This window comes from Miscanthus floridulus, chromosome 5 (genome assembly GCF_019320115.1).
Source record: "Miscanthus floridulus cultivar M001 chromosome 5, ASM1932011v1, whole genome shotgun sequence".
Classification (NCBI taxonomy): Eukaryota; Viridiplantae; Streptophyta; class Magnoliopsida; order Poales; family Poaceae; genus Miscanthus; species Miscanthus floridulus.
In genome coordinates, this window is record NC_089584.1 from 64,133,389 (window position 1) to 64,159,400 (window position 26,012).

The 26,012-nt window shown below is 50.3% G+C and overlaps 3 protein-coding genes and 1 pseudogene across 7 annotated transcripts in view; 2 read left to right on the top strand and 2 right to left on the bottom strand.

The window, feature by feature from the left end:
* The window catches only part of LOC136454714 (probable protein phosphatase 2C 33), a 91,473-nt gene extending 90,635 nt beyond the window's left edge, over positions 1-838 (bottom strand). The window contains exon 1 of the mRNA XM_066455036.1: positions 356-838. Within this exon, the coding sequence (XP_066311133.1) occupies positions 356-838 (483 nt within the window). The remainder of the gene's footprint in view (positions 1-355) is intronic.
* A 519-nt stretch (positions 839-1,357) lies between these two features.
* Positions 1,358-4,482, top strand: LOC136452252 (uncharacterized). 5 transcript variants are annotated; one of them, XR_010758794.1, is made up of 4 exons: positions 1,358-1,558; positions 1,640-1,791; positions 3,960-4,169; positions 4,342-4,482. XR_010758794.1 is itself a non-coding variant. In XM_066452870.1 (3 exons), the coding sequence occupies exons 1-3, from the start codon at positions 1,468-1,470 to the stop codon at positions 4,005-4,007; spliced, it is 291 nt and encodes a 96-aa protein (XP_066308967.1). In that variant the 5' UTR covers positions 1,358-1,467; the 3' UTR covers positions 4,008-4,482. The 5 variants fall into 5 exon arrangements, 4 of the variants coding, with proteins under 4 accessions (XP_066308967.1, XP_066308968.1, XP_066308966.1 ...); XM_066452870.1 differs by having other exon boundaries at positions 3,960-4,482; XM_066452871.1 differs by having other exon boundaries at positions 3,970-4,482.
* A 6,625-nt stretch (positions 4,483-11,107) lies between these two features.
* On the bottom strand, positions 11,108-12,331 carry LOC136454715 (putative F-box protein At5g55150; annotated as a pseudogene).
* Positions 12,332-13,269: 938 nt separating this feature from the next.
* The window catches only part of LOC136450010 (ABC transporter B family member 4-like), a 57,641-nt gene continuing 44,898 nt past the window's right edge, over positions 13,270-26,012 (top strand). The window contains exon 1 of the mRNA XM_066450257.1: positions 13,270-13,678. Within this exon, the coding sequence (XP_066306354.1) occupies positions 13,391-13,678 (288 nt within the window). The 5' untranslated portion in view covers positions 13,270-13,390. The remainder of the gene's footprint in view (positions 13,679-26,012) is intronic.

Here is a 26,012-nt window from a genome sequence, read left to right on the forward strand (position 1 = left end):
GAGGGGGTGGAGCCGGGGGCTGGCAAGCAGACGTCGTCCTCGCTGCTGCGCTCGGCCACGGTGCCAACTGCTCCTCGTTTCTAGGCCGTGGTTGTTGAGGACCCGGAGCCCGACGACAAGAAGGCCCAAGCGCACCCCAAGGCCCCGCCGCACCACTTCTACCCCGGCGGCAGTGGCTTCGGCGGCCCCGACCACCCGCTAATCGTCCTCGTGCTCCCGCTCGCCTTCCTGCTCCTGCTCCTGCTCCTCCGCAGCGGCGGCGACGGCCACCACCTCGCCCTCCTCGCGTCGTCCACGGCCATCGCCGTCGAGGGTGCAGGGCGGTGCCGGGGCCGGGAGCATGAGGCCAGGCCACCGGGGTCGCCTTGACAAAGCCAGCGACGAGCGTGCGGGGCAGCGCCTGAAGCCAGTCGTCGCGGCCGATGTCCGGCGGCAGCGCGCTCATGACGTGCTCGAGTAGATGCTCCTTGTTGTAGACCGCCATCGACACGCCGTTGTGGCCGTCGAACACTTGGCGCGCCAGATCCAAGCAGCGGAGGGGCGTCAAATCAGGGCGCAGCAGCAAGAGAAAGAGAGAGGAAGATAGAGAGCAGCAGCGGAGAGGGAGGGGTGGGCGGGCGGTATGTACCGCGAAGACGGAGAATGCCGATGCAGGGTCCCTGAGGACGCGGAGGCAGTCGAGCTTGACGAGGAAGTTGTCCTCGCCACGCTTGGCGAAGCCGGCGTGGTCGTAGCACAGGGTCGGGCGCTCGGAGCCCCCTGCGCGGAGCTCGCGGTCGATGAGTGTGGCCAGGGGCAGCGTCGGCGGCAGGCGCCTCTCTCTCGCGGCGGTCGCCATCGCCGCCCGGTCCCGGTGGTCGCCTTCAGACTTTAGCTGGCACCTACCGCCTTGGATTCGGTTAGGTCCTTGGAAGAAGACAATAGGCAAGGCAGAGGCTACCACATTCGTGGCGCGGAGGAAGGCCGCGGCGAGGTACGGACGACTGGGATCCGAGATTGCGCGGCTGGTGGTGCAAATCAGAGGGGATTGGTGTGCTCTTGGTAGCGGCCGGGATTCCTTCCCGGGAGAAGAGGAGAGGAGACCGAGAGACAAAAAAACTAATGTGGCAGTGAATCGTAGTCAACACGATCTTCACCGTTTAAGGGTAATATGAATAATTTCACTGGCCGGTCCTACCTGTAAGGGCTACCATACCTGTAAGGGCTACCAAACGGTGAAAAACAAACAGGACAAGAACGGAATAACGTGTAAGACAAAGAAGTATAGAGCAGTGGTATCTATGTGTGGTCACCTTTTTTTTATAACTTAAATTACAAACTTTCGTAATGTCTTACGTGTAAAAGCCTCCTCTATAGACCCCTGTCCTCTTGGGGTGCGGCGGCGCAAGGTTCTCTCGTCTCTTCCTCACCGTCACCGGGCCTTCACCTGCACTCGTCGTTTCTCTCAATCCTCGCTGCTCCCATCCCATGGCTCTCGCGTTCGCATCTCACGCCCGCCGCCTCCTCCTCTCCGGCGCTGGAGCTCCGGCGAGATCGTTCCACGCCCAGCCCTACCAAGGTACGCCCGCTCCTTCTCCGCCTCCTTGAATCTCGTGGTGCTTCTCTTTGGTGATTGGAGTTGGATCGTTGCCGGGCGCAGCCAGGGTCGGCGTGGTGGAGTTCCTCAACGGTGTGGGGAAGCGGGTGGAGAAGCACGCCGCGAAGCCGGAGGACGCAGTGGGTAGCGATATGCAGAGGCTGATCGAGGCCGGCAAGCTGCGCCGCAAGAATCTCCGCATCCCCTGCAAGCGTGTAAGCCACAAATTCTCCTCTCTGTCTCGGGTGAGAAACGACGAAACGAGTGTCCGATGTGCCTCTAGTTTGAGCATTTTGCCATGGAAATGTTGTTGTAGCTCGGTGAGGTTTTGATGTCTATTATATAATTCGATCCCTAAATAGAATTTATGAGCCATTGCCAAATGTTGATTTGGGAGATTTCCTGTGGTGTTTTCTGATTGAGATGCAAAATACTTTTCTCCATATAACTTTGCTTCCGACGTTCCATTGGCTAAAATGTGAGGTGACTTGGCATGTTAACAGATCAAATCGACATGTTTGTAGAATAAATTGGTCCTTCTAGTAAATTACTTTGTTCAAATAGTTTCGTAGCCTATACGTTGCTTTGATTCTTGTGAATATCAAACCAGTTGCATAGTTAATAGTTTCCTTTTGATAGATTGTTTTCATAGCAAATTTGGCGTCAAGTAGTGAATCTAGGTCTCTCAAACCATGCATTGGGTGTTGAAAGATTGATGAGCTGACAAGAATATTGTTCCGGCTGGTTTGGTGTGAGAGAAAAATACTCTTCAGACTGGAAGACACTGTCCACGTGAACAGTGCCCGCGTGAGTGGGCTGGCACTGTTCGTAGCCTATACGTTGCTTTGATTCTAATAATTATAATTTAGACACAAATAAATTAAGCTAATATGGTTCTATATGGAATATATTTGTATATTATTGTTAGCCATACAAGGGAGATACTTATATGTTGCATTTCTACTATAGGAAAGCGAGTTCAAGAACGTGCTATAAGTTAGGGAGTAGAAACATAGCATGGTGATCTGTAGAATCAATTTTCGTCTCCCACCCTATGAATTTGAGATGGGCTTATTTGTGAAGCTGTGAAAGTTGTGGAATAAAGTCAAATAGCCTAATTTATTAAGTAGATTTCAATTCCTCCGAAATGAAAGGATCCAAACGGCCCCTTAAGGAAAAGTTTGTGCACGAGCATTTTGTTATGGAATACCTTCAAAGAAAGCTTAGCATGTGACCACGTAGGCATCCTCATCTTTTCTCTCATAATTAGTCAGGGCCACCATTGATAAGGCTCAATGATTGTGTGTAGTGTTCTTTCCCACCAAAGAGGCATCAAGCATTGCTGTTCGCTTGCTTCTCCTGCAATATGTTCTGTTTGCTCTCTTATTCCCATCACCTCCATGGTCGCTTGTTGGTTCCAAGGCAGGGCTCACCGCTCACGTCACCATGTTCAGAAAAGATTGATATTTTTTTTTTGAAATAAAGGACTGGCACTTAGCAGCATTAAGAATGGTTCTTTCTTTCTGTAAAGTAGCCTCGCTTTGCAAGGTTAGTTGCTCCAGTTTCTGAATGCTAGACCCTCCTTCGCACAGAAGTGAAATTCACATGCTTCTCAGTGCGCCACCAGATCAAGCTCAGTTTCCACACGCCTGCTTGGCTGCTCACCTGAATCGAGCTCTTGGTAGACCTAATCAAACCTTCAACCTTACTGTTGCTTGGGTTTGCTGGACTATCACCTCGTTGAGACTGAGGTCTACACTGCTGAACTGAGGCCACTGGAGCATGTCCAAGGGCTGGGGAGCTGGACAGGTCAACAAAAGGAAGATGTGTGGGCTCTTCTTTTGACGGGAACAATGGAATTGCATGAATAGTTGTTGTAGCGGATTAGCAGATAAATTCTTCATACATATAGCAGGGTTCCATTTAAAAATGTAAAGATTGAGAATAGAAGTCTGTAGATCTAAATTATCAATTTGTCATATTTGATTATTTTCCTGCAATGCAGAGAGTTGATTTTGAGTCTTGCCCACAAGTTTCGTCTTGGTCTCTGGAAGCCTTGAGCAGAGCCCAAGAAAGTCGAATGAAGTCTGTTTGTTCTTAGAATGCTCACATGGAATTATGGAAAACAATTGAGTGAAGCATGTTTGAGACATTGAATAGATACTCTTGTAATTTGGATGCCACAATCTTCATTCTCTGCCAACGCTTATTTTCCATCAGTTTGTGCAGAATTCTTGAAAAATTCCAACTATCTGTAGCATGTAGCATGGTTTGTTCCTTTTGTAACAACAAAAGTTACCAATAACATATGACAATTCTCCTTGATGCTTTATCACTTCATATCTGTATTGTTACATAGTTTATTTTACTAACAATATTGTAGTTTTGTGAAGAGTCGGACCAGACACTGAAGCACCCCCATGAACTGTAGTGGACAATGCAGAAAGAGACGTTACTGTATACTAGAGAGCTCCAATCATCATCAAGGTAAACAGATCTTGCTAAAATGGCAAAGAAGCTTCTGGAGCTCTACGGTTTCCTAAGATGCAAATGGACACAATGCGATGATTTTTCCACAGGGTCCGCCACTACGGTATTGCCAATTTTTTGTGCTATCCCTTTAGCTCCACTAAACACTGTTCTTTGACTTAGTTGTGAAATAACTGGTCTAGCCAAATATTCATTCTTTACTTGATGAGACAAGGAACCATTGAATAATTGTTTGCTAAATGTTGTCTGAAGTCCTTTTTATTTTTTTTTCTTAGTTTTTAGCAGGTGTTCCTATAACGGAGCCATCAATTGGAGATTTGAAAAGGATATTAAAAGGAAATAATTGTTTAATTCTAATTAATAGTATGGATTTCAGAGTTTGTATATTTTGTGGAATGAATATAAATATTTGAGTATTTGTGTTTATGATTTTTTTTTCCTAATTACATCTCTCTCTCTCTCTCTCTCTCTCTATATATATATATATATATATATATATATATATATATATATATATATAAGTTACGATAATTACTATGTTAATTTACGAGATCATAGTAATTCTATACTAAGTGGTTTACTATAACGTTATGGTAAATATCTTCATGTGTTATAGTAACCCAACTATCGTAAATATGTATTGATATTATTGTAAATTAGTATATAAAATTATCGTAAATGGAGGTGGCTACAGAATAACTTATTTTGTAGTTGGCTACTATATATATATATATATATATATATATATATATATATATATATATATATATATATATTATGGCTGGGTTCAGTGTACGCGCGTTGCGCTTTGTTAGTTGTTTACGCGCGGCGCGCTGATTGACGAGGGGCCTATTGGTTTTTTTTATACTAATAACATGATATACCAAGCTGAAATGCGATAGTTGTAGACTGCTACTGTGGATAAGCCTGGTTTTGATTCACCGACTAAACTTAGCTACGGTGGATTCAAACAATCCACAGTTAAATCCAACAAAAGGCCAACTAATGGGCCAACTCAACTAATGCCAACTAAAACTAGCTAAATGACTAAAATGCCCTTCTCTTTTCATGCATGGATGCGCTCATTTTTCTCCGAGCTCGCTCGCAACCCCGTGCCTCGTCATGCGCCTACTCCTCCGCTGGCAGCGCGGGAGCCGCCCCACTACGCGAGATCTCCAGCGGAGTAGCGACGCTCGTTGCACTAGTACAGCGACGATTTCTCTTGGTGGTGGCCATTTTTTTTCAGTGACTAGTTCGTAATGTATTGGCACCCCCCAGAAAAAAAAAACTGTGGGTCTGGACTATAAACCTTCCGTGTAAATTCATTTTTACTGGCTGTTTTCTTAAGTTTACCGTCAGTAAAAATACATGATTTCTAGTGGTGGTAGCCTTAAAAAAATAACCAATGGAAATGTATTTATAGTGGCGGTTTTCATAACCTAGCGCCACTACAAATAATTTGAAATTAATTTTTTTAGTTTTCCAAATGATCTTGGATAGGGAAATGGTCTGAAAAAAGTTGTAGGATTCAAAAAGATCTACAACTTTCTAGTTGACAACTTTTTCATTTAAAATTATTTAGGACGCAGAAATTATGTTTTAAGATTAATGATTTCAAAATTTATATTTTTTGAATTTCTCAAATGGCTTTAGATGGGAAAACGATCAAAAGCAAAGTTGTAGATCTCGACGAGATCTAAAAGTTTGTAGTTGAAAGTTTTTTTATTTGAATCCGTTTAGGGCTTGAAATCTTAATTTTAAAATCTAAAGTAGTGAATATGACAAAATATTAAGCGCAAACAGCATCTTCCGTGCAATCTATAAAAACCCCCATTAAAATCATACTTAGGAGTTTTCAAAAAAATGAAAACTATGCACACCAACAGTGCATCTATAGATGTGCATTGTCACAAATTTTGAGATTCAAAGTTGTTTTGCAAAAATTCATATAACAATGATAAATTTATCTGTATATGTACTAGAGGACAAAATTTCTTTTGTCCTCTAGTGCATATGCAAATGAAAATTGCTATTTTCATATGAATTTTTACAAAACGAGTTTGAATCTTAAATTGTGGCAATGCACATCTACAGATGCACTATTGGTGTGCATAGTTTCAATTTTTTTAAAAACTTCTTAGTATGGTTTTACAAAGGGTTTTCACAATTGCACAGAAGATGTAGTTTGCACTGAATATTTTGCTAGTGAGTACTAATGGTATATTTCCACTGTTTAGTCACAAATGGCTTTGAGGTGCAGTGGTAAGGGGTGTAACGCACGAGGCTTGAGGTGCTGAGTTTGATTCTTGGGGTCGCATAAGCATGGATTTCTTGTGAAAATGAATGAAAACATTCCGAACGGTGCGTGGCTGCCTTGTGCACGAGCCTCCTCAGATAAAAAATTATTTTGCTATTTTTTAGCCTGATTTCTAATTTTTCAAAATCATTTGTAGTGTCGGAGATAATTTTTTTTTGCTATTTTTACCCTGATTTTCAATTTTTTGAAAATCATTTGTAGTGGCGGTTTTGTTAAGAAAACAACACGTATAAATCGTTTATAGTGACGGTTTTCTAAAGAAAACAGCCAATGTAAATCATTTATAGTGGTGGTTCTCTAAAAGACGCTGGTAAAGTTCATGATTTTCATAGGTCTTTACCATTGGCGGTGGAACATGGTGTCAGTAAAAATAGATTTAGAACCGTTAGTACTAATGCTCTGTGTACTAGTGTTGGACAGCACGGAGCAGTGGCGCATCTTGGCGGCGTTGGTGGGAAGGAGCAGGAGGTCTAGGGACGAGGGCGTGGGGGCGAGGGAGTATGACAGCGAGGTCCACCACGACGCTGCTTAGGACCGCCTAGATCCACGCAAGGGGGAGCCGTATAAGGGGAATGCGAGGATGCCACCGAGGTTGAAGAGAGGGGCCGCCGTCGGGTGAAGGGGAGGTGTTGCCGCCTTGAGTGGAGGGGAGGCTCCACCACCACGTAGGGGACGTCACGACTTTCGGCGTGGCTCCCTCTCCTCTACCTGGCCCACGCGATACGTCGCCTGGCATGGCCGTGCCAGCCGCATCCACCATGGCCGTGGCGGCCTCCTCCTGCGCACATGCGGGTCGGGAGGAAGAGAAGAGCTTGTGTCCCTTTTTTTGCATTTGTTCTCTCAAACAGGCCTTCAATGAGGGGTTGCATGGTCAAGGTCTTTAATTAGCTAGAGGATATGAGCACCCCAACTAAAATTTAACTGTATCAATTAGCTAACTAAACTTTAGTTGGGGTGGATCCATTATTTCAGGATTTAACAACGCTATGCTTTCAGTGGTAGGCGACGTCCCCGTCGACAGCGAGGCGCCAGTGGTGACTTCGTGAATCTCAAGATTTGTCGGCTCAGTTGTTTAGAGGTGCTCATAGGGGTAGGGTTTACGTACGCTTGTTGTGGACGTCTACGTTGTACCATATAATTCTAAAAAAAGCATGCCCTTAGCTAGGTTTACAGTATTTTCATTTTTATTCCTAAATGTCAATGCGACTCTAGTAACAACCAGCGCCTTAGTAGCATTAAAATAACCGATGTGATTATGTACAGCAATTAATTACAAGCAGCGGTAGATAGGTTTTTTCTAGAAGGTCAATGCTCGGGGCACTCATTATTAAAAACTAGGGAAATTTTGCTGTAGGACACCGCTAAAATGCATAATATGCTGATGGACACCGCCAAGATGAGAATTTGTCCAAAGACACCGCAAATTCGTGGTTCTTTGCCCAGACACACTGCATCGATTATTTTAATCATTTCTCAGATCTGCGGAGAGAGAAGGTGGGTGAAATGACTCTTTTGCCCTTGTCTTCCACCTCCAGCTAGTCACTGATTTTTGCTATAACACATCACAGCCGCCTTTTCTTCTCCGGCGAGGTCTCGTCCTGCTCCCCAGCACCAGCGAGCCCGCCGCCACCTCGTGCAGCGTCGTTGACTCGTCGCCACCTAGGCATCACGTGGTGGGCCGAGACTTCAACAGGTCCATCTTCCTTGAAAGGTCATAATGGCTAGAGGGGGGTGAATAGCCTAATAAAAATTTCTACAACAACACTTAACCAAATGGTTAGACAATTATGAGACGAAGCGAGTGTTGCGCTAGCCTACTCAAAAATGCAAGCCACCTACCACAATTCTAGTTTAGATAGTGTCAATTCACACAAGAGCAATGACACTACCCTATGTTAGTGTGCTCTCAAAGGCTAACTAAAGAGCCACACCAACCAAGCATGCAAGCTCTCACAACTAGCTACACTAAAGAGCTTGTCAACTAGTTTGCGGTAAAGTAAAGAGAGTGAACAAGAGGGTTATACCGCCGTGTAGATGAATGAACCAATCAATCACGAAGATGAATAACAATGATGACCAATCACCTCGGAATCAAATGATGAACACAATGATTTTTACCGAGGTTCACTTGCTTGCCGGCAAGCTAGTCCTCGCTGTGGCGATTCACTCACTTGGAGGTTCACGCGCTGATTGGCATCACTCGCCAAACCCTCAATAGGGTGCCGCACAACCAACACAAGATGAGGATCACACAAGCCACAAGCAATTTACTAGAGTACCTTTTGACGCTCCGCCGGGGAAAGGTCAAGAACCCCTCACAATCACCACGATCGGAGCCGGAGACAATCACCACCTCCGCTCGACGATCCTCGCTGCTCCAAGCCGTCTAGGTGGCGGCAACCACCAAGAGTAACAAACGAAATCCGTAGCGAAACACGATCACTAAGTGCCTCTAGATGCAATCACTCAAGCAATGCACTTGGATCACTCCCAATCTCACTATGATGATGAGTCAATGATGTAGATGAGTGGGAGTCCTTTAGCTAGGCTCACAAGGTTGCTATGTCAATGAAAATATGCAAGAGTTAGCCCTTGAGCCGGCCATGGGGCTATAAATAGAGCCCCCATCAAATAGAGCCGTTATACCCCTTCACTGGGCAAAACGCGCTCTGACCGGACGCTCCAGTCATACTGACCGGACGCTGGCCCTCAGCGTCCGGTCGCCCGATGGACGCCACGCGTCACCAGCTTCAAACGTTGTTCGTCAGATTTCAACGGCTACGAAGCTGACCGGACGCTCCAGTCAAAACTGACCGGACGCTGAACCCCCAGCGTCCGGTCGTTTCCAGTAAGGTACCGACCTCGACCGGACGCGTCCGGTTAAAACTGACCGGACGCTGGAACCTCAGCGTCCGGTCGAGTACAGTAAGGGTCGAAACCTTGTTTTCCTCGACCGGACGCGTTCGGTCCACCTCGACCGGACAGAGCCAGCGTCCGGTGGTAAACCCTAGCCACAGTACCGACAGTCAACGTGACCGGACGCAAGCAGTCAGCGTCCGGTGCTTCTAGATCCAGCGTCCGGTCACTGGACCGACGCTGGCATCAGCTCTGTTCTCACTTCTATCTTCTCCACCCTTGCTCCAATGTGCCAACCACTAAGAATTTGCATCCGGCGCAATAGAAAATAGGCATTTCATTTTCCCGAAAAGCGCCGAATCCTTGTGCACATCTCAACCCTACACACACCTTGTGCACATGTGTTAGCATATTTTCACAAATATTATCAAGGGTGTTAGCACTCCACTAGATCTTAAATGCATATGCAATGAGTTAGAGCATCTAGTGGCACTTTGATAACCGCATTCCGATACGAGTTTCACCCCTCTTAATAGTACGGCTATCAAACCTAAATGTGATCACACTCTCTAAGTGTCTTGATCACCAAAACAAAATAGCTCCTACAAGTTATACCTTTGCCTTGAGCTTTTTGTTTTTCTCTTTCTTCTCTTCAAGTGTAAGCCCTTGATCATCTCCATGCTATCACCATTGTCATGTTATGATCTTCATTTGCTTCTCTACTTGAAGTGTGCTACCTATCTCATGATCACTTGATGAACTAGGTTAGCACTTAGGGTTTCATCAATTCACCAAAACCAAACTAGAGCTTTCATTCCTCCTCACTCCATGGCCATGGAAGCCATGGAGGAGCTGCTGCTCACGCACGTGGGAGGGAGGGGCTCCGGCCGGGCTCGCCGGCCATCTGGCCGGCAGCACGGCAAGGCTGAGCGGCGGCGCTGGGTCATGCACGGCGTGGGGGGTCCCACGCGGGCTCGCTGGCAGGACGGTGGTGGGGTCAGGGCAGCGTCAGTGCGTGCTGCGCATGACGGCAGGAGGGCCTCGGCTAGAGGGGAGCAGCAGCCGGCCGACAGCATGGTAGGTTGGAGCGGCGGCGCTGGCCGCGCGCTGCTTGCTGGCCCGTGTGGGCTCGCTGGCAGGACGGTGGTGGGGTCAGGCTGGCGGCGGCACGTGCTGTGCGTGAGGGCGGGAGGCCAGCGTCGGGTCAACTTGACCAAGCATGCCGTGTTGGCGGCGGCGTGGTGTGGCATGGCTTGATGGCGGATGAGGAAAGGTTGGAGATGGCCGGAGCAGAGAGGAAGGCGACGCCGTCCATGGAGTCTGCGGATGCCGCTCTCGGAGACTAGATGCCTAGGTGGCCGCGAGTCAACGGCATTGCACGAGGTGGTGTCGGGCTCGCCGGTGCTGGGGAGCAGGACGAGACCTCACCGGAGAAGAAAAGGCGGCAGCGATGTGTTACAGCAAAAATCAATGACCGGTCGGAAGTTGAAGACAAGGGCAAAAGAGTCATTTCACCCACCTTCTCTCTCCGCAGATCTGAGAAATGATTAAAATAATCGGTGCGGTGTGTCTGGGCAAAGAACCACGAATTTACGGTGTCTTTGGACAAATTCTCATCTTGGCGGTGTCCATCAGCATATTATGCATTTTAGCGGTGTCCTGCAGCAAAATTTCCCTAAAAACTATGTAGCGTGCTCGTGCGTGGCTACAGGATAACTAACAATTTATATTAAAAACATACGGATCGCACGATAAGATAACAATACTGTTAAATTAAATACCAACGTTAAAGTGACATTTAATCCAAAAAGCAAAGTTTATGAATTTAATACAGTCACGAAGTGCGCGGCGTCGTAGGCTCACAAACTCTAGAGCTTCCAGAGATTGGGTCGAATTCAACCTAGAGCCTTGGAACCCTGCATCTTTTCCTAGACGGGCTTCACATCGGATGCGCCGGTAGCAATATCAACGATCTCCAGTCGATGAACCAAGTTGTATGGATCCCCATACAATGGCTCAGACATGTAGATTTTGTTCTCCTTGTACTTGGATACACTTGTTGCACTGAAGCTTTTATTGAAATGTTTAGACACAAATAGTGTCTGATCACCGATGTCCCTCACCCTGGACCACTCCGGCGTACGGTCGTTGAGGTTGCACTTGTAGATCGTGCTGCTGTAGCTGAAGCTCTGTGTCTCGTGGAACGTGCTCACCATGGCACCCACAATGTGCAGCTCACCGTTTGATTTCAGGTAGCTGCGGTGGCAAAGCCCCACAGGTGGCGACAGCGATGGCAGCAGCGTCGTGGTTGGAGTAGTGCCGGCGGCGTTGCTGCTGCAGACGAAGATTTCTCCAGTGTAGTCGATCGCCAAGAACTTGTCTTGGCAGTGGACGATGGACCCCACGGAGAACTCTAGTTTGGTGTCGAGCAGCGTCCATGCGTTGTCGACTCCAACCCGACAGAACGCGACCTCCGTGGAGCACCCAAGCATGGCCATGGCTACGCACTCGCGGCCGGCGACATCAGGCGCCGCTGAGAGCACGATCTCACGGAAGAACACGTCCCTCATGTCTTCTAGCTTGATGGCTCTGCCTGCGGCATCCGCGTCCCCGTAGCCGTTGGTGGGATGGAGGACCCACCGGTCGTGGACCCTAGACACGCGTTCCGATGAGGACACTGCCGCGACATGTTCGCCTGCTGGCGGGAGCTCAACGCGGGGGGCACGGGCACCGCCGAATGGATTCAGCAGCGTCACGGACGTCGCCTCGTCCATGAGCGCCAGCCACCCACACGAGGAGCCGCATGCCACCTTGCCGCGCACGTCGGGCAGCGTCTTGGACAAGACCTTCTTCTCCGGGACGCAGTAGAAGCCGACGCGGTCCGAGTCAGGGTCGAACGGAAGCAGCAAGAGCGGCCCGAAGGTCGTGAACGGGACAGCGGCGCGCCACGGGGAGCAAGCGGATCGGAAGGATGCCGCGTCATGGCCTGACGCGAGACGCTGCCCGATGGACTCGAGGAGATCCTCTGGCAGGCCAGATCTCGAGTGAGGGAGAGGTAGGGACATTCTCTTGGGATCGAGAGGCTGAGCCATGGAAGACAGATGACATCAACTATGGTTCACGCAAGAAACAACAAGCGAGGGCGATAGAATACGTGAGCGTGAAACCAAATGAAAGGAGGAAAAAGTTGCCCCTTTTGTAAATGTAAAGAGATGAAGTAATTAAATGTAGACAGATTTGGCAAGATTATCAGAAATGCAAAGAGGTTCATTTTGTCTTAATTCTCTTTCTTTCTGTGTTAATTCTCTTTCCTTTTGCTCGTTGCCATGTATGCTGGTGCATGCAAACATGTAATGTGTATATGGATAGCACAATAATTTTTTACTTCCTGTTTTGCCGTGATTCCTTTATCACATGACAGACAATATTTAATCAAGGAGATGTCGTGGGATCGCAGGACTTCCTATTTTGCCGTGATTCCTTTATCACATGATAGGCAATATTCAATCAAGGAGATGTCATGGATCGCGGGCGTGGACAGACGGACGAACCAAAACAAATGTCGTACCAAAAAAATATCCATACTTTGTTCTTTTTAGTTGTAGGAGAAATGCTCGGGGCCGCACACATCGATTAGGGTTCAGGACGATCCTTCCTACCGTCACAGAAAACGGAAAAAAATAAAAGCATCTCACCAACTTTCTCTGTTATGTCGTTTTGACTTCTTTATACATTTATTTTGCTATATATCTAAGATAACATAGCAAAATAAAATATATTAAAAAAAATTAAAACGATTGGTAATTTAGAATGAAGTGAGTACGTACTAGCGGACGCACAAGAACAGTGTTTCTGTGCTGGAAATCTGTGTGAGCACCACGTACAGACGGAACACTCCTCAGATGGTCACGTCATGCCGTGCAGCCAAAGCACGGGCACGCACAAGTCGTGACCGTTTTATATGCCAGCCGCGCCGCGCAGGCCGCGGGGGCGTCAAACATACCGCCCGCGCGCGCCAAGAAGACGGAAGCTTAGTAGCTTACCACTTTATTACCAGCCAGCATCCTCCACCAGCAAGCAAGCCGGCCAACTAACACATCATCATGACTGCATCTGAATAATCCTCGATCGGATAGTAGCAGTTGACCCTGATGGGAGACGACGACAGGAGGGAGAGGGTTGAAGCAAGCGCCGGAGATGGAGGACGACGAGAGGAAGCTGCAGCAGGCAGCCGGAATTCGAAGCCGGCGGCAGTGGGGCGCGTGCCGCTGTACCGGCTCTTCGCGTTCGCGGACCGGACGGACGCTCTGCTTATGGCCGTGGGCGCCGTCATGGCGGTGGCCAACGGGATGGCGCAGCCGATCATGACCTTCATCTTCGGCGATGTCATCGACGCCTTCGGCTCCGCATCCCCGGACGTGCTCCACAGGGTCGTCAAGGTCCGTGCCACCTTTAACTCATATACATCATACAGCGTGGCAATTAATGGTTGACGACAGCTTTATTTATTTTTCAAGAAAAAATATTTACATAATGAAAAACCACGGCAGCAGCAAACCCGTTGATAGCACTGATGAATCTGAGCCATTAAATATAAATTAAAAGAGAGAAAATAATCATCCAAATCCGATATTCATGGAAGAACTATTAGGCTTATTGTCCAGCTAGCGTATCATCTATTTATAGCTAGCGTATTATACTCACTGTACATGGCTCTCTCTCTCTATATATATATATATTCAGTATACAGTGCTATTCTACACCCTAGGTATAGAATATTCTACACCACAACTCAAAACTGACCTAAAAAATACTGAATAGTACTGAACTGCATTCAGTATCAGTAAGTACTACATCCAAAACTTCGAAATATTAAAAAATACTGAAACGCGACTACTGAATAATACTGAATTTTGTTCGGTATAACCACTTGGTGTAGAATAACTAGGGTGTAGAATAGAATAACTAGGGTGTAGAATAGCGATTGCGTGTGTGTGTATATATATATATAACTACTGTTCTGCAGCTGGCCATAGAATAACTTATTCTGTGGCCACTTTGAGTTATAATAATTACTATACTAATTTACGAGATTATGGTAACTCTCTCATAATTGATTTACTATAACATTATGGTAAGTATCATCTTGAATTATAGTAACTCATGTATCGTAAATGTGTATTGTCATTATCATAAATTGATACAAACATTATCGTAAATCAAGGTGGCGATAGAATAAGTTATTCTATGGCCAGCTGTAGAATAGCCTTACCGTGTGTGTGTATATATATATATATATATATATATATATATATATATATATATATATATATATATATATATATATATATATATATATATATATATATATATGAAGGCACCCCACAATGGGTGTGTGGTTATTCTCCGAAACCTCTTCTATATTTCTGCATGGTATCTGACGGGTTTCTCTTCCTGCCTCTGCTCTCCTTACCTAAGCCATCGATCAGTCCAGATACTTGTTCAGCCAATTCCCCTTCCTCCACGTGCCGCCGCTCTAAGGTCGCGCGTGCACCTTCTCTGGCCCTGTGCTTCCCCTTGCCTCTCCCCATCCCGCGGTGCCCCTCTGCACCGCTGGCCCTCCACCTCCGTTCCACCCTCTGCCGGGTGCGCCGTAATCCTTCCGCGCCCGCGCGCGTCTACCGCTGCTTGGCTTCCCCGTGAGCCACGCGCTCGCGTGACCCGCACCTCCGCTTTTGCGTCTCCCGCAGCTTCGCTTCTCCGTGGGCCGCGCGCTCGCGTGAACCCTTCCAAGTCCACGTGTATCTCCCGCGCCTCGGCTTCCCTGCGTGACTCCTTCCTACCCTTCCCAAACGCTCGCATGGGAGCCTTCTCAGTCGCGCACGTCCCAGGACCAACGGGACCGAGCGCTGCCTCTCTTCCCTCCTGACCGCGATCTCGCGATCCGAGGTGGATGCTTCCCCTCCCCGTAATCCTCCCGCTCCGGTCCAACTCCTGTGCCTTCCATTCACCGCACAAGCGCACAATACCATCCCTCACCCCTCTCTTCCCCAGCCAGCGGCCCAGGCAACCAGCCCGCCCCTGCCACCTTCAACCTCCACCATGACGACGACGTCTGCAACCAGTGCTCCAACAGGCGCCCTCACCAGTTCTTCCTCTAGCTCGGACTCTGCCCCGGCGTTCAACATCCCAACGTACGCCACCATCTCCGTCAAGTCCCATGTGCCGGTCACCCTCGAGCTGAAGCGTCCCAACTACACTCGTTGGTTGGCGTTCTTCCTCTCCTTGTGCGGCAAGTTCGAGCTTCGCTCGCACAATGACGACAGGGCAGCGCCGTGTCCTAATGACCCGGTGTGGGCGGCGGCCGATTCCTGCGCCCACAACTGGCTCATGACCACCGCCGAGGATGGTGTCCTCAACCTCGCCTTCGAACCTGATCAAACTGCTCGCCATCTTTAGACAACGATCGTGGGCCTCTTCAAGGCGAACAAGGCCTCTCATGCTGTATTCCTCAACCATGAGTTCCACTCTATGACTTAGGGCGATCTCTCCATCAATGCGTACTGCTAGAAGATGAAGGCCACCGCCAACGCCCTTCGTGACGTTGGTCATACCATCATCGACTCGCAGATCGTCCTCAACCTCCTACGCAGCCTCAACCCTCACTTCTCCAGCACCGCCGACAACATCGCCGATTCCAACCCACTACCCAACTTTGCCATGGCATGTGAGAAGCTGGTGCTCAAGGAACTCCACCACGCCAATGAAGGGCAGGTTACAACACAGACGACCCTCTATGCGGGGTCACCCTAGTGTGGCTTAGCTTGCCGCTCGACCTCCTCCTGTAGCGGTGGCGGCTACGGCCGCTCCGCTAGCGGCGGTGGTGGCCCTTGCAACAAGCGCATGGGTCACGCGTGGCATCGGTGACGGTCCTTTCCATGGCGGCGGCCACGGCGCCACTCCACCAGCTGGCCCCTGGGTCTGCTTCAACCCTTGGGGTGGTCAGCAGCCACAAGGGCGCCCCAGCGCCCCAGCCGGCATGGCGTGCCCCCGACGTCCTTGGCACCTACCAGCAGGCACACGCCGCCTTCACGCCGGCGCAGTACTCCAACGTCACCACCGCTCCAGCTACTGCTTCCCGGTAGGGCGCAGCCACATGGAATCAAGCTGGCATCATCGCCGCCATGAACCAGCTGACCTTCTAGGAATCCAACCCCTGGGTTCTTGACACCGGTGCCACTGCTAATATGTCATCATCGGATGGTATACTCCTCTCCCGCCACCCTCACTCTGACTCCTTCATCACCGTCAGTAATAGTAGAACCATTCCCATTTCCTGTCGTGGCACATCCACATTGTCGGAAGCTGACACCACCTTTCATCTTAATAATGTTCTTATCGCCCTACCCTTGTGCAGAATCTTCTCTCTATTCGCCAATTTACTCGCGATAATTCCTGTTTTATTGAGTTTGACGCTTTGAGTTTTTCTGTTAAGGACTAGCAGCGGGGCGCGTGATTCTTCATAGCGATAGTAGCGGGGACCTCTACACCATCTATCCATCACCACCCCATAGCTGTAGCCTTGCCACCTCATCCACATTGTGGCACCACCACCTCGGTCATCCCGGTCCTTCTACCCTCGCCACATTAAATAGTCTGTCAGTCATCTCATGTAATAAGCAGTCGCGTTCTCTGTGTCACGCCTGTCAGCTTGGCAAACACACATGACTCTCTTTTAGTAGTTCCACCACCACCACCACTACTACTTTTGAGTTGATTCATTGTGATGTATGGACATCCCTAATACTTAGTATGTTAGGGTACAAATACTATCTTGTGTTGCTCGACGATTACACTCATTTCTGTTGGTCATTTCCTTTACGCCACAAATCTGATGTACATCACCATATTGTTGAGTTCATTGCATATGCCACCACACAGTTCAACGTCACACCGCGGTCACTTCAGGCTAACAATGGCACTGAATTCGTCAATCATGCCACCACCAGCTTCCTCTCCGCCCGCGGTATCCAACTGCGCCTCTCATGCCCTTACACATCTCAGCAAAATGGCAAAGCTGAACGCATGCTCTGCACCATCAACAACACCATTTGCACCCTATTGATCCATGCGTCCATGCCACCACCATATTGGGCTGAAGCCCTCGCTGCCGCCACCTTCCTGCTCAATAGGTGCCCTTCCACGTCTATTCATCATGCCATCCCCTACCAGCTTCTGCACCATAAACTTCCTGATTACTCCTCCCTTCGCGTATTCGGGTCTCTATGCTATCCAAACCTCAGTGCCACGACTTTACACAAACTCTCCCCTCGCTCGACTCCGTGTGTGTTCCTCGGCTACCCCTCCTCCCATAAGTGGTACCGCTGCCTGGACATATCCACTCATCGCGTCATAGTGTCTCGACATGTCATCTTTGATGAGTCAGTGTTCCCCTTCGCTATGGCTACCTCGGTGGCCTCTGTGCCGTCGTCACTGAATTTTTGATGCAGGGTCTCTCTTCACCATCGCCTTCAGGCGTCGAGCGCCTGTGTACACCTACGAGTGCTCCCTCTCTCAGCGAGGATGAGCATCTCGATCTCCAAGACCCAACGATCATCTACGCTGGCCTGTTCCTCTTACCCGGCCATGTCCCACCAGCTGCACCGCTGCCGGGTGGGTCTCTTGCTCCTCTACGCCCGAGCGGGTCGGGCCGCTTTGGTCTCACCTACCAGCGGTGGCCTCGACCAGACCCCACGCCATCGACAACGACGCCGCCGACTCCGATGACACTAGCGCTATCCTCCTCCGCCAACCTAGTGCCCACGGTGCCACTCGCACCAGCGCCCTCGGTGCCGAACATGCAACCGGCACCACCGCCTCCCTCGCGCCCGGTGACGCGATCTCAGACGGGTAGCCTGCGTCCAGTGGAGCGCCTCAACCTTTCCGCCATGACTGCCTCGCTAGTTCTAGTGAACTATCACAGCGCCCTCGCCGATCCCAACTAGTGCGCTACGATGGCCGAGGAGTACAATGCTCTCATCACCAACAGTACCTAGCGCCTTGTACCTCGACCGCCTAGTGCCAATGTGGTCACTGGCAAATGGTTGTTCAGGCACAAGTACCACTCCGATGGCTCCCTCGCCCGGCACAAGGTGCGCTGGGTGGTCCACGGCTTCTCACAGCAGGCCGGCGTCGACTACGACAAAACATTCAGGCCTGTTGTCAAACCGGCGATGATCCGCACCATCCTCGGCATTGCCGCCTCGCGTGCCTAGCCCATCCATCTGTTGGACGTGAAGAACGCCTTCCTCCACGGCCACCTCGAGAAGATGTCTACTGCCAGCAGCCGTCTGGCTTCGTCGACCCCGCCAAACCTGACTATGTTTGTCTCCTACAGAAGTCCTTGTATGGGCTCAAGCAGGAGCCCAGGGCCTAGAACCAGTGCTTTGCCACATACATCTGTAGCATGGGCTTCACTGCATCCAAGTCCGACGCATCTCTGTTTGTCTACAAGGACAGAGATCGCGTCGCATACCTTCTCCTCTACGTCGACGACATCATTCTCATGGCGTCGTCCCGTGAGTTGCTACACCTCATCACGACACGCCTCCACTCCGAGTTCGCCATGACGGATCTTGGCGACCTTCACCACTTCCTCGGCATCTCCCTGATGTGTGATAGCTCGAGGCTGTTCTTGTCGCAGCATCAGTACGCCGTCGACCTTCTCTGACGGGCTGGCATGTCTGAATGTCATCCCACTGCCACGCCCGTGGATGCGCGGAACAAGTTGTCCGCGACCACAGGCGCCCCGGTGGCTGACCCCTCCGAGTACCGGAGTCTCGCAGGCGCCCTCCAGTATCTTACTTTGACGCGGCCTGATGTGGCATATGTTGTTTTGTTGTGAAAGAAAAACACTGTATCATGGCTGATAAGCATGACTGATACGATCGGCGAACATACCAAACATAAGTTCAGAGAAAAGAACTTTGTAATATCTTGGCACTGGAGATATATGACTGCTATTCTTTGAAAATATGATATTGTAGTTATCTAACTTGTGGACTGGTCAATAGTAATCTAATACTGAACTATATATTATAATTATATTGGTAGTATGCTAGTTATGTTATAATTATATTGGTATTATGCTAGTTACCTATGCCTAGATGGAAAATGTAAAATCAACCAAACAGTTAGATGTTGCAGTAAATTCAGATATTCAGTTGAAATGAACTTTGCATCTATACCATTTGTACAGTGCTGATTTTTAGGTTAACACCAAGCCTTAAATATTTTCCACTACAAAATCTTGCAATCTGTGGAGCACCGAATTCATAAAGTACGTAGACAATAATATATGACACAATTTCATAAACTTTAGAGCCATGAGGCAACTGAATATGGAACCGAAGAGTAACCTGATGACGTTGAATCAACAAGGTCTAAAGGAATTGGAGAAACATCTTATATAAAAATCGCTAGCTGCTGCATGACTCCTAACAGATGACATTGTCTTGAAGAGAAGTACAATAGGGAAGGAACAAATGGTCTGAATAAATATGCATTAGCTCATATTAGAAAGGAGATTTGTAAAGAGATTGCTACCTGTCGTTTTAGATTCTCCAAACACTAAAGCATACATGTGAGTGTTAGAGTATGGCAGGGGCCTATTGGGCCTGGGCTGGATGTATAGCCCATTAGTGTTAGGGTTAATTAGAGATAAGGGTCGCTTGCTTAGGAGTAAGTAAACCTCTCTATATAAGGAGAGGAGATGTATCAATCTAATCAAGCAAGAATTAAGAAGAAAAACCCTTCCCTCTTGTCCGGCCGTGGGCAAACGCCCCGCGGCCGGCTCTCTCTCTCACCCTCGCAGCCCTAGCCATGAACAGTACCCGCGGCACTGTAGCGCCGCGGGTACTGTAGCTCGTCAGCCACCGTCGCTCCCCTCGACTCTCTCCTCTCAATCCTAGCAGCCACATAACAATCTGGTATCAGAGATCTCTGGTTCGATCATGTGGTTCGATCATGTCCACCCGCTGCCACCAGCGTCTTCGTCAGGTACCACCGCACCGCTGTCCGCGGTCTCCACGTCGGCCAGGGTGCCGCAATCCTCGCTGCAGATGACCGCGGGTGTGTCGTCCTCCGCCGTGGGCGTCATGACGAACGAGCAGTTGACGGCGGCTGTCCTTGACCTCGGCAAGATGGTGGCCAGGATTCATGGGTTCCTGCTGGGGCCGCAGCCGAACCCGCCGCCGCCCCTAGCGTCTTCGACCGCCCTGTACTCCTACGGGATGCCACACGACGACACGGCGACCACCACCTCACCAGCGCCGTCGGTTCTCCCCGCTGGTGTGCCGATCCAGGACATCAAGTTCCCTCACTCGCCATCCCCGATACCAGCGTGGCTCACGGGCGCCTCGCCGCCGGTCTACTACAGCGGCGTCGATGGGGCCCTCTTCCACGGCTCCAGCCTCTGGCCGCCCTCGGCGTCCGACGCGGCTCCATCGGCGGCCGCCCCCGTGGCGTTCGGCGCGGCTGAGTTCCAGCCGAAGGGCTACAAGCTGGACTTCACCACGTATGACGGCTCCGTGGATCCGCTGAACTGGCTTACACACTGTGAGCAATTCTTCTGGGGCCAGCACCCATTCACCGATGGCATCTTCTATAGGGGCGCCGGCGTCCAGCAGATCCAAGACGCGGGCGAGAAATCGCGGCAGATCGAGCAGCCAACGGACATCGCGATGGAGCCGGCGGGGAAGATGCTTACACACCAGGTGTCGGCAGTTTCCCCCACGGGTAACGAGCATGTTGTTTTTCTCGCGGGCGGCGAACTCAAACTCTGCGGTGGTGGCGGTTGGGGAGGCGCTCCCCTCGTCGTTCTCCATCGAAAGCCATCCGCTCTTCTTTGTGCGGTGCAGACCAGCATCCGTCCGGCGGGGAGAAGGCATGGTGTCACCGGCGGGAGCGCACTGCCTAGCACCGCCGCTTTCCGCCACCGACCATCGCGAGGGCGCTTTCGCTGGCCGTTGTTGCGACTACTTCTAGGTGGCCATATCCATGCACCCCTTTCGTCAAGATGGTGTCCATGGGATCCAGGTGATTGTCTACGTGCAGCTTATGCGTCGGGCTGGTGTCCGCCATCAATTGAAGAGGCTGCAAAAATAAAGAGTTCACATCTATTTTCGGTTGATAATAATAAAATAAGCCGAGATGTAAAAGGCTTTAAGTGATAGGTTTGTGTCGAGACATTGTTATAAGTTGGTTAGGTTGCAGCTCAAGGACGAGCTGCATGTCCAGGTGGGGTGTAGTGTTAGTGTTAGAGTATGGCAGGGGCCTATTGGGCCTGGGCTGGATGTATAGCCCATTAGTGTTATGGTTAATTAGAGATAAGTATCGCTTGTTTAGGAGTCCAGTAAACCTCTCTATATAAGGAGAGGAGATGTATCAATCTAATCCAGCAAGAATTAAGAAGAAAAACCCTTCCCTCTTGCCCGGCCGTGGGCAAACGCCCCACGACCGGCTCTCTCTCTCACCCTCGCAGCCCTAGACATGAACAGTACCTGCGGTACTGTAGCGACGCGGATACTGTAGAGTGGCCGCCGCCGTCGCTCCCCTGACTCTCTCCTCTCAATCCTAGCAGCCACATAACAATACAAGTTACCATTCCCATTTTTGTCAGTTTATGGGGAACATTTTCAGAATTGGACATATCCCTGCTTCCAGAGATGTGCGATTGAATTTCGGTGATGGGTCCCATTGGATCATATCGATAGAATCTGTTTACTGAAAAATTAAGGACATCCACCGGAGCAAGTACAAATGGCTGTTTAGCACAACTTTATGTTTTCTCGAATACGAAGGAGAGCTTCGTATCTTTGTATTATAGAGAGAAAAACCAGTCCCATACAATCACCACCACCTCATTTCGAGCCGAGCTACGAGGAGTTGAATTTTACATAAACAGGACTTACTCTAAAGAAACACGGAGAGATGAGCCCTGACCTAGAAAGAGCGATGAAACAAACTAAGACAGCCCAGCTCGTCTCCCTGACTGGGGTGGCACAGTCTGAACTTGCAACTTCGGAGTTAGCTCAAAGATGTAAAATGTGAAAATACATTTCACAACGTATCCAATGACACTACTTTGATATTATACTTATTTTCTATAATTTTGTTCAAAGTTAATACAATTTAAATTAAAACTTGTATCTCTTATATTTTAAGATAGCACAGATGAATCTAAACCATTAATTTTTTTATGAATTAGCTAAATAATTAAATATAACCAAAAAGAGAGAAAAATAATAATCCAAATCCGATATTCATGGAAAAACACATGAAGCGGGCAGCCCTTCCTAGGTCGTTCGTGCACAAGCTCGGAAAGCGACCTAGGGCTTGGTGTTCGTCTTCGTGTACACTCACGTCATCTGAGGCCGACTGATTTTTTTAGAGGTGTGGTGATTAGATGGACTTGTTTTTTAGGGCTTTCTAAGACAAAATTGACCTGTGAATGACTGGCCAGCTTTATAAATTTAGTGACTGAATGGTGGGATCTATCTCATATTATATTTAAAAAAAATTATACTACAGTAAATCAAAAGTAATTTCTTGTTACCAGCGAACAATGAAACAAAATCTACTTGGCTAGTAGACAATCTGATTTATAAAATTGCTAAAAAAAACACCATACAGATTAAAATGTCCATTTTCGACTCGAGAGAAAAATAACTACGTTGAGATATTATTTTTGTCTCTAGCCCTTTCTTCTCTCTCTCCCTTTCTATTTTTTCTCTTTCCTTTCCGTTTCTCTCTCCCCTCACCGGCCGTATCGCCACATCTAGCAGCAGCATTACCGTTATGCTCAAGTTAGTTCATGCATGCATGTAACATGTTTTTAATGGTGTCTGTAACGTGTTTTGTCTCTAAAATTATGTTAGTTATCATTACATCAGACCATAATTTGACATGACATGTTTAACAGGTTTTCTCGGTTCGTACGATGTGTTCTTCACATGACTTTTGTATACCTTTTTACTACGATGTACATGAGCATAATGTTGTTGTCGGGTACCTTAGAACGGGGTACCCCAAGCAAACATCAAATGGGTCGTTAAAGTCCCATCTAAAAAATAAAGCTAGAAGGTAAGCCGTGGGCCCCTCACCCGCCACGACCGAGCCCACTGGGTCCTCCTCCTCCTCGCCTCGAGCCTCGAGCAGGAGGTCTCGGCATCCTGACACAAACTCCGCCTCGCGCGAGGCTCTCCAGGGAAGGCCTCGGCAGGGAACGCCGTCTCCGCCTCGCCCGAGGCTCTCCACGGAAGGCCTCGGCAGGGGGTGCATTCTCCGTATCGCGCGAGGCGTCTCGCGCAAGGCCTCGGCAAGGAGCCCGATCTCCGTCTCGCGCGAGGCCTCATTCTCCGTGTCGCTCGAGGCCGGGTCGTCCGCAGCCCGTCACCCCCCCGCCTCGACCGACCCTCCAGACAGCGCGTCATGTCTCATTAATGCTTCAACCACTCCCGCAATCTCAGCCGGACGATGGCTCAACGCCACAGAATGGCCGACGGGACCCGAGGTCGCATCAGCGCCATACAGGCCGGGACAGGGCACGGCGGGGATTACCGGTCACTGTGTCCTAACGCTGTGTCCACGATCAGCGCCATACCGGCTGGGACAGGGTACGGCGGGGATTACCGGCCACTGTGTCCTAACGCTGTGCCCACGATCAGCCGCCCACTCGAGGCCTCGGCACTGTACACCAAGGTCTCGGCTATCTTGGGGTTCGCGCCTGCCGAGACCCCTCCACCGCGATGCAGCCTCGGCACCGACCAAGTCTCGGCCTCGCGCACAGTCTGTCCACAGTGGCTTGCACGTTCACCGCCGCACCCATTCCGAGGCAGTCTCGGGGCTCCCACGACGCACAGGATCTGATGGGACGACCACGCCGCCCCAGTGCTCCAAGGACGGACCACTCCGACGACCACGCCGCCACAGGAACAGGCTACAGGGCCCGGACACGCCGCCTCTGTTCACACGACACCGTATAGTTAGCTCATGTACCGTCCTTGTCCTCCCTTCAGGCTATAAAAGGAGAGGACTTGGGCCGTTTTGAGGGGAGGAAGGAGAACACCTTGTAACACACACACACGCGCACATCCCTGCCGCCTGAGAGCAACACCTCAAGCGGCCCGCACGACACCTTGCCGAGACCTGGGACCAGCTCCTTCTCTCCCTTAGCTTGTAACCCCCTACTACGAGCACTTTAGTGCAAGGAATACAAGATCGACCTCTCAGACTGGACGTAGGGCCTCGATTGCCTGAACCAGTATAAACCTTGTGTCTCTTTGTATCACCATCCGGAATTGGGAGCACGCAGAACAAATTCACTGGTTGGTTGAGGACCCCCCGGTCCGAAACACCGATAGTTGGTGCGCCAGGTAGGGGCCTCTGCGTGTCAGTTTCGTCATCCCAGCAGGTTCCGGATGGTAGACCCCGTACGACCATTGCGTCTCGGCACCGTGGTTTGGTTCGGGAGCCTAGAGTTCATGTCTCTAGGGCATGAGTACGACATGGTACTCCTCACTCCTCGAGCCCCACCGTCCGATGATGAAGTTACGCACCGGCAGCCCAGGCGCGGGCGGCGCCCGGGCGGCCGCTCTTGCCGCGCTCGCCAGGCATGACATGAGCAAGGCCACCCCGACGCTACGCGAATCTGGGGCGGCACGCCACCCCCCGCCGATATCCTACGACCAGCTGTTGGCACAGGGTCCCTGGCTGGGGACCTGTCTAGCCTGAGCTTGGACAAAGGAAAATCGTCGATGGCACGCGGCGATGCCCAGTTGTCAAGCTCCGCTCCACCACTCCCTGAAGAACCGACCCCAGCGGAGCAGAATCTGGCGACGGCACCATCCCCATACCCCTTTGGGTTGAGAAATGCCGCCGCCTCTTACGCCTACGCTTACACTGCCGCTCACGAGCATCCCTCGGAACGCCGCCAGCACTTCGCTCTCAACCTGAGCACCCACGCTGACTCCTCGGATGAGGACGAGGCATGGCCGGGAGTGGATTTCTCCAGACTCCACGACCCTGGGGCTTTGCGCCAGTTCTTGGCCGCAAGCGACTACTGCTTCGGCTACTCCAACTCCGACGACGAAGGCACCTACGACCCCACTCGCGAGTGTTTTCACGTCAGGCTTGGGATGCCGAGGGCGAGCGAAGAGGACGAGGGGGCAGGTAGCCGTTCCCCGCTCCGCCCAGGTGCGGGCACCGCCACACCTCCACGCGTCGTCCTGCCGGCCGCACGAAATGAGAACGTCGCTCTTGCGCGACCTCAGCGCCCAGACCTAGAATAGCTCCGTGAGCTCCAGGCCAAGGTTGAACAAGACCAACTCCTTCTGCAACAGCTTCGAGACTCTCTCGAACAGGAACAGCGAGGTCGCGGCGAAGGTGGGGGAGCCCGACGGAGGGCCCGCGATGTGCATCACCGCATCCATGATGACGAAGGGAGTGAGCAACCCCCAGTCTTCAATCGCGCAAGCCAGAACGTCGCGGCTGCGGCAATGCTAGTCCACGCAATGCCTGAGCCTTCTACCACGGAGGGGTGGCGGGTCCACGGCGAGCTCTGGGATCTCCTAGAGGCCACTGCGGTTCAGCAGGCCGAGAGTTCCGCCTCCCGACGACACGGGGCGCCTCGAACCTGCCCACGGCACCGCCTCGGCAAGACAGGGAAGCCCCGGCTCGTCCCGAGCCTGATCGAGCGCCGATAGCCCAAAGGGT